Source organism: Tarenaya hassleriana, unplaced genomic scaffold (assembly GCF_000463585.1).
Source record: "Tarenaya hassleriana unplaced genomic scaffold, ASM46358v1 Cleome60, whole genome shotgun sequence".
In the NCBI taxonomy this organism is placed as follows: domain Eukaryota; kingdom Viridiplantae; phylum Streptophyta; class Magnoliopsida; order Brassicales; family Cleomaceae; genus Tarenaya; species Tarenaya hassleriana.
Window position 1 is genome coordinate 175,098 of NW_010968506.1, and position 9,058 is coordinate 184,155.

Genomic DNA, 9,058 nt, shown 5'->3' on the forward strand with positions numbered 1-9,058 from the left:
TCACGACCTGAATGTTGCGTAACAACGTCCTAAGCTAATTATTTAGAGAGTGAACTCGAGTGTAACCCGGAATTCTATTCTCATGGAACCAGGAAAAACAAATACATATATATAATAATATTCTAATAAACAGGAATCGAAAACATAGAATCAATGATAAGCATATCAGCAATCACAATCAAGTCCGTACGACAAGTCGCAGGACATAGTCCGTCAAATCATCTCTATACGCACCATGCGTAGGTAATGTACTCCCCATGTACATAGCACAACCGCCTCTCTCCTCGGAATCCATCTACTCCGCAACCACTCGGATCCGACATAAATATATTTTTCTCCGTCCGAACACATCACCGCACCCTAGCATCGATATCACCTCTCGATACTAGGCGTGTCACCCTACTCCGGTATTGATGTCACCTCTCAATACTGGAGCTCACCAGACGTCGACTAAAACCGACGCCATCGACTATAACGGGAGAGCCAATCACTGCAACTCCCCCTCGCCGACCATCCGCCGTGGAATTACTTGTCAGGTTCGGGCCCGAACCTGGCAGAGTAAGTCCGTACCACCTCCTCGGGAGACTCCAATCTACCCGAATCTCAGGTATGTGTAATGCCTCATCCTCAGGATACTCATACCCCGGGGTCCGCTCCGTCGCTAACAGAAACGTTGGCGCGGTTCCAAGAACCGTATGTTCCTCGTCACGCAATAGTACCGACTACAATCGGCTATCTACGCAAGTCATCGGGGTGTCCATAACCGTCCTATATTTTGGACGTTGGCGCGATTATATCATCGCCACATTCACAATCATATCCCATATGGGTGGCATCCGACCCGGATCAGATGGCCCATGAATGGGATGCAATCTCGTAACAATCATTCACAAACGTCCGTTTCTACAATCACGCGCTAAACGTTAATTCGAACCTTTTCGAATTAACGCTAGTGTCATGCCAGCTACCCCAATCACACACATTTATATAGTTTAGTTACTATACATGTATCTCCGCTTGCGTAGTCTTTTATATTTATTTATATATTTTCTTTTAGTCTTTCCATTCATATTACCGAATTTTACCTCTGGTATGACCTACCTGGTCCCGGACTGTCTGGATAACCATTCGGTTCATTCCGTGGTTTTTAACCTTACCTGTTATTCATTTTGGGTCCAGACTACGTGGGGTCCGGTCTGGCCCGTATTTTCAGTCTATTTTACATTTTTCACTTTTTCACTGTTTGAGTCGGGGTAATACTAGGTCCGACTAGTCTAGTTTTTCATTTTTTCACATGATGAATTTTTAAGGTTCTGTTACTCTTTTTTTTTTCCAAACCGATCGGTCTAGTCCTAGACCGATCGGTCCAGTCGGTTCGGAACGGACGTTCCGCCTTGTTCAGATCAGACTGTCTGGCTGGTGCAGAACGGACGTTCCGGACTGCCCAGAACGGACGGTCTGGACTTCTTCTTCAACCTCTGGACTTCGCGTTTTCTCCTGCAGACCTAGAACGGACGGTCTGACCTCAGACCGGACGTTCTAGTCCTCGGATTTTATCAAAAACACTCAAACATGCACGATTCGCTATGGGTAATACATTAAAACTCATAAAATCTCATGTTTAACACGAATCAAGCACCAAATTCGCATGAAACACACAGAAACCCAAAACCCCATGTCAATAGACTTCCGAATTAAACTCGAATTCACTCACCTCGGGTTAATCCCATGTTCTGGATAACGGATAGGAAGCTTGGGGGCGTTCCTCTTGCTCTGTAGAAACCGATTTGGGTGCGAATCCTTTGGTTTTGACAGAGAAATTTCGGGGTTGAAGTTAGAGAGAATGCAGAGACGAAAATGATAAGAAGAAATCGGATTTTTGGGCAGATTTGTGAAGAAAATCCGGACTTAGACTGGTATGATTGAGCTATAGGGCCCTTAGGGTTGAAAAATCGGGATTTTTGTCGAAGATTGGTGGGTAAACATCGTTTTCGGCCAAATCCGGACGAAAATCGCGACTTTGACCAACAGTCGGGTCCGTCCGTTCCGGAATTTCTGGTCAGCGGTCCGTCCGGTCTGGCTTCACCAGACCAGATGGTCCGGATATTTTTTTTTTGAAAAACTGGGTTGTTACAATCTACCCCCTTAAAGTGAATTCGTCCTCGAATTCAAATGAGCCTAAATTGAAGTCACATTCCAAATAGATGGGGTAATGATTGCACTCCTCCTTCTCCGGTTCTCGATGCATTCTATATAGCATTCCACAGTCTTGAAGTAAAGCGAGGATCTCTGTCAGAGATAATCTCACTCGACACTCCATGTAATCGGACGATCTCATCCACATAGATCTGTGCCAATCTCTCAACTGTGTACTCTTGTTGGATCGATATGAAATGTGCCGATTTAGTTAATCAGTCCACAACCACCCAAATTGCATTCTTCTTCGTTGGAGTTGTTGGCAATCCAACCACGAAATCCATTGTTATAGAGTCCCACTTCCATTCCGGAATCTCTAATGGTTGCAACTTCCCTCCAGGCATTTGTCGTTCAGCCTTCACTTGCTGACACGTCAGACATCGAGCAACAAAATCCGCAACGTCTTTCTTGATGTCGGGCCAAGTATACCACTGTCGTAAACCTCGATACATCTTGCTAGCTCCTGGATGAATCGCTAACTTGGTCTGGTGAGTTTCCTGCAAGATTTTCCGTCTCAACTCACCGTTGCCCGGTACACAAAGCCGGTTATGCAGTCTTAATGCCTGTGCGTCATCCAACTGATACCCTTTCTCGCGATATCGCTCAACCTCCTGTATGTACTTCATGAGTTCTGGGTCATTGCGCTGCTCTGAAATTACCCGTGTTCTCAGATCTGGGAATTGTTCATCCTCGACAATCATCAAATGGCCCAATATAGCCGACAACTCTGCTATATTCTCCTGTGATGAGGACAATACTTTGATAGCGGACAATATCTTCTTCCGGCTCAATGCATCCGCTATGACATTTGCTTTACCCGGGCGGTAAGCAATTTCCAAGTCATAATCAGCCATCAGTTCTAGTCATCGTCTTTGTCGGAGGTTCAAATCTTTTTGCGAGATGACATGGGTTAAACTCTTATGATCGGTGTTAAGTTTAACCTTCTCACCATAAAGATAAGATCTCCAAATTTTTTAGAGCGTGGATTATTGCGTCTAGCTCCAGATCATGAGTCGGATAGTTCTCCTCGTGTCTTTTCAACTGTCTGGATGCATACGCTATCACATGTCCTTCTTGCATTAAAACACAACCCAATCCTTACCTCGATGCATCCGTATACACGTCATACGGAACACCTGGACGCGGTAACGCCAAAATAGGTACAGTTGTCAACCTCTTCTTGAGTTCCATGAAACTCTTTTCGCAATCCTCAGTCCATTCGAAACGTACATTCTTCCCCGTCAATTTGGTCATTGGTTTTGCCAGTTTAGTGAATCCTTCAATGAAACGACGGTAATAGCCTGCTAAACCCAAGAAACTTCGAATTTCAGTCGCATTGGTGGGTGTCTTCCAATCCATTACTGCCTCAATCTTTGTCGGATCAACCTGGATACCTTGTGCCGAGACGACGTGACCAAGGAATCCGATTTCTTGCAACCAAAAATCGCACTTGCTGAATTTGGCGTATAACTGATTATCCCTCAATCGCCATAAGATCTTCTGATAACACGCATAATACACGATTTCGACACGCATTCATCTGACATATCTATTTAGCTTTACATCATCAGAGATGTTTAATTGCGTGTTTAGCCTTGATTTTCGCTTGGTTAGTATATATTTGCAAGTACAAGCAATAGGAGCGAAAGAAAGGACAAAAACCCCGGAAAAGAATGAGCTTTAATGTTACACACGATCGTGTCATCTATATTCACACGATCGTGTCTCATCACCCAGAGGACCACCATCGGATCGAAAGTCCACCCGATCGTGTCACATGCCAACACACGATCGGGTCATTTCGCCAAGACAAGAGAAGTTTTGAAGTCTCACCCGATCGTGTCACATTCCAACACACGATCGGGTCAAGTCGCGAAAAATCTGATGGTGAAATCAATAGCCTCACACGATCGTGTCCTCTGGAACCACCGATCGTGTCACTTACGGGATTTTTCCAGGAATATTTCCAAATCTGGCCAGAAAAGAAAGAGTTAACTAGGGTTAGCCCCCAAGGAGAAATTCATTCAGACTTTCATAGACAAGAGGAGAACGGGGAGCTTACACAAGGGGAGAGATTATCAGGAAGCAAGAGATCGGAGTAGAAGACGGAGATCACGAAGCCGAGAAATCGACTAAGAGTTTCTTCCTTATTCTATTTTACGATGTTTTGTTGTATGGATATGAACCCTGTCATCTCGATGTTTAGCGAGTAGTCCCATAGCTGTAGGTTAGGGATTTGCTATGTAGAGATCTTTGTTTTTTAATTCTAGACTTTATGGATTTATTTATTCTATTCAGTTTATTGAATTGTTCTTAATGCGTTTAATCTTGTTGGCCACTTGATTGAATGATCTTAAGGTTTTAATTCACATAGACATATGGGATTTTAACCTGGAACCAATTCAATAAATAGAACAGGTATCACATCGGGAGAAGGGTATTTGCCTAGGAATCATGATAGCGTTCGTTCATACATCCAAAGTTTTAGACTATCGAATCGGGAGATTGGTAGGATTAAACCTAGATAGTGAGATTAGACTTGGAAGAGTTGATCTTTATCTTAGAGCTTGAATCCCTGAACTGGATAGATAAACTATTAAGTTTGCATCTTTTGAAAGATCCTTGCATGTAAAACAATCCCGAAGCCTGCAGTGCTCATCATTCATAGTTTTAAAACCGTTTTATCGCTTGCTTTGTTACCTTCTCACACTCATATTATTTTCTCTGGATTTAGACTTGGATTTAGATTTGATTCAGTTGTTTACTTGTCTCTGTGTTCGACCCTAGCTACTATACACGATCCGTACACTTGCGGTTAATTGTTGAGTTTAGGAATATTATTACTTGATCATATTTTTTCACCTAGATTGACGACATCAAGTTTTTGGCGTCGTTGCCGGGGACATTTTAGGCAACAGGATTAGACCCTATCTAGTCTTGATCTTTTTGTTTTTCTTTTTCTTAAGTGATTTCTCACGTTTTCTTCGTTTGTCTTTTGTTTTTCTTTCGTTTGTGCGCAAGGTTCCCTAGTGCATGACCAGAAGTGCTGGGACATCAGACCTAGTGCCTTTTGATCCTGAACTTGAAAGGACCATTACACACATCCGTCGACAGCAGAGGAAAATGGAGAACGATCGAGATCTTGCTTTTCCCGGTGATGCCGAAGGCAATGTTGACTCAGCTTTTGCTCAATACAACACACCAAAGCACACTGAGCTTATGGCCGGTGTACGACTGTCGACCATCGATATGACTCATTTTGAGCTTAATCCGGCTACCATTCAGATGCTTAGCAATAATTCCTTCCGGGGTAGGCCAAACGAAGACCTGAACGCACATCTTACGCGCTTAAGATGATGTGTCGCTCGATCAAAAGAGAGACCAAGGTGATGGATGATGACCTCCGTCTACTCGCTTTTCCCTGGACTCTCATGGATGCTGCACTGGAATGGCTATACGACTTAGCACCTGATTCCATCCATACTTGGGATCAATTGGAAGTTCAGTTCATGTCTAAATTCTTTCCAACCCATCGCACTCAAGCAGCTCTCTCCGGTATACATTCGTTTAAGCAGGATCAAAGGGAGAGTTTACACGATGCTTGGAGAAGATACAAAGGATATCAGAAATCATGCCCTCATCATGGACTTGACAAGAATTATCTGATCAACACTTTCTTCCGAGGGCTCCGCAACGATATCAAGACTTTGATCTGAGCCTCCTGCGGCGGCAACATCCAAAATAAGTCATTCACAGAATTGGAACAGCACATTGAGATGATGGCTCAAGAGGAAGACGTTCCGAGTGAATATCCTCGCGATATTCCAAAGAGAGAAGGCGACCCCAGCCTGAAGATGGTGATTGATCAGTTGGCAGTACTTAATGCTAAATTTGCGAATGCCAACCTGATTTCCACCATAGATGCTCCTACACTCCCCCAAGATGATCTCGGCATGTATGCAGTGGAAGAGAGAACCGAAGATCTCAACTACGTGAACAACAACACCTACACGAACTCATATAATTCAGGGTGGAGGAATCATCCTAATCTCTCTTACAAGTCCAACAACGTCGAGAATCCTACACCAAATAACCCGAGGCATCTCACAATCTGAATCAGAAGATTCCACCCGGTTTTGCTTTTCAATCCAGGGGTCCTAATTAGAACTCCAACTATAGAGCTCCGGGGCAGGCCTACAATAATCCCACGCCTTCTGGTAATCGTGACCTTTCTCAAGATACATATGCTCTTATTCAGCAACTCATGCAGGAACAAGCAAAGACGACTCAGGAGTTCCGCACTCAATTCGCGAGCATTGATGCCCATTTTAAGCTCGTAGACAATCAGATTGCCCAGTTGGCAGCGGATTCTCAAAGACCGTCTAGCGCCCTTCCAGGTAAATCTGAGACCAACCCTCGCGAACACATTAATGCCATCACTCTGCGGAATGGTAAACAGGTAGACAGCCGACACTCCCTAATGATCGAGCAAAGCGAGGTTTCGAATGATCATGCTAGTCCGGAGGACATGCCCGAACCAGCATACGTACCTCCTCCTCCTAGGCCTCCACAAGTACCATTTTCATCCCGCCTGAGGAAGCACAATAAAGACAGCCAATTCGCTAAGTTCACAGAGATGCTAAAGAAGTTCGAGGTAACCATGCCCTTTACTGAAGCTATTTTACACATTCCCTCGTATACCAAGTTTTTGAAGGACATCCTGACCAAGAAGAGAGTCGTCGAGAAAGAGACCGTGGCTCTCACTGTCGAGTGCAGTGCATTGATACAACACGAGTTACCTGATGAGGACATCGGAGCTAATGATGTCGGAGCTAGCAACGACATGGATGAGGACCTAAACAAGGGCACAAATGGAAGCTTGAAAAATGCACATCACGACAATGAAGGGCTACAGGAAGATGCACGATCAAACTTGCAAGAATCAAGAGGAAATTGTGAGCTCAACATATCTCAAATTGGCGGACCAAAGACACAAGCATCACGAGCATCATTTTGGCCCAAACCACCTTCATGTGTGCCAAAGCTCGAGCTCTTTGTGTTAACATCATTGCATCCAACAATAACGCCTTGAACGCATCTCGGAATGAAGTTACACACCTTTCTTCTTTTGGATCAGTTAAGGCACGAAACTTCCCCATATTACAAGCCTAATTTACTTCATTCTCAAGTCAATCAAGCAAAGGAAGCTTCTTGGACAGCAAGGTATTTCCCAACAGCTAGTTTGTTCCCAACCACCTTATTTAATGCTAAGGCTCCTACCCCTCTTGCATGTAGACTTGCATTAATGTAATTCTAGATGTTGCTACCTACTTAATCCTCTATAAATATGTTGTAAGAGCTCATTTGAGATCAGATTTGCTTAATCAAAGAGTTTATTTTCGAGCTAAAGTTTGCTCCCCTTTCGGTTTGTCCGATTCTCTCTCTTGGTGTGTCCTAGAGCCCTATCTTGGTATGTCCGAGATGACCCTTGGTTTGTCCGAGGTTTCTATCATTCTTCCGATCCATTCTCCATCCATATCCTATCTAGCTTGAATTCGAGAGCCTTGAAAGTGCCGGTGATTGAGCTAGATATCATTTCCACTTCGAAATCCATTGTTTAACCGAGATTGAGTTCGAGTGCCTCCAAGAGAGTGCCGGTGATTGATCTTTGGTTCCATCACTTCATCGAGATTTCTACTTCGTAGCCGAGGCGTGTATCATTTTGGTATCAGAGCCAACGCTCCAACGGACGTCGAAACCCCGGTGATATCTTTCATTTACATTGTTATTTCGTTTTCATTTTATTTCAAAACTTTTCCGAAAAAAAAAACAGTTTTTGGTTTCCTCCATTTGTGTTCGTGTTTTGTTTGTTTGAGTGCATTCTTTTGATCGAATCCTAAGTTGAACAACTCGTCATCATGTCTAGTGAGAGAGCAAACATCGAGTCGAACAAAAGTGCTATGTTGACCATACTTCAAGACATTGAAGGGCGACTTGCTCGCCTTGAAAGTGTTCAAAAACAACATCAAGCGACTCAACTCCACCAAGAAAGAGGTAATATTCGCCCACAACCAAATGAAAAACAACGAGTTGTCCATGACCGTGGACGTTATAAAGTTGAATATGAGAAAGAAAAGATCATACGGAAGCAACACGTCCAAAGGTATCAAGGTAACAAATATGATCCGAAATCTCTTTTGTTTATGGGAACAACTAATCCGGAAGCTTATCTCGAATGGGAGAAGCGAATGGAAGAAAGTTTTGAAGGCTATACAGGTTCGGAGCTTAGAAAGGTGCAATACATCGAGAACCAACTCATAGGAGATGCCTTAATTTGGTGGAAGCAAGAAGAGGTCGCTAGACGACGTGCACATTATGAACCGGTTTCCACCTGGAAAGAGATGAAAATCCTCATGCGAAAAAGGTATGTACCTCGACGTTGTCTTCGTGAATTGCAATATAGATTTGATAACATAGTGCAGGGAGACAAGACGGTCAAGGGATACTTCGGAGAATTTGAACAACTCCTCGCTTACTTAAGAATCGACGACGACGACGAAGCCCTCATGGCACATTTTCTAGATGGCTTGCAAGACCAAATCGCTAGAAGGGTAAAACAAAAGGTATACCATGATTTGCTGGATCTTGTGCATACGGCAATTCAAGTAGAGCAACAAATGAACAAGAAGTCGATGAAGAATAGGTGCAATCAAGCACAAATGCTTATAAGCCAAAGCCTTGCCGAAACCAAAGACAAAGACAAGATGAAAGATCATGATGCTTGAGAAAAGGAGAAAATGATCATAACTCCAAAGGAAGTCATCCCACTAGGTAACAAAACCTTTTCTTCATGCTCTAATCA

The 9,058-nt window shown here is 43.6% G+C and overlaps 1 protein-coding gene across 1 annotated transcript; it reads right to left on the reverse strand.

The window, feature by feature from the left end:
- Positions 1–3,294: 3,294 nt before the first annotated feature.
- LOC109116068 (uncharacterized mitochondrial protein AtMg00860-like) lies at positions 3,295–3,732 on the reverse strand. Its single transcript, XM_019200838.1, has one exon. The coding sequence runs from the start codon at positions 3,730–3,732 to the stop codon at positions 3,295–3,297; it is 438 nt and encodes a 145-aa protein (XP_019056383.1).
- Positions 3,733–9,058: the final 5,326 nt, after the last annotated feature.

Excerpts from the sequence above, each read along its gene's own strand:
- LOC109116068 (XM_019200838.1), bottom strand. The coding sequence starts at position 3,732 with ATGCGTGTCGAAATCGTGTATTATGCGTGTTATCAGAAGATCTTATGG.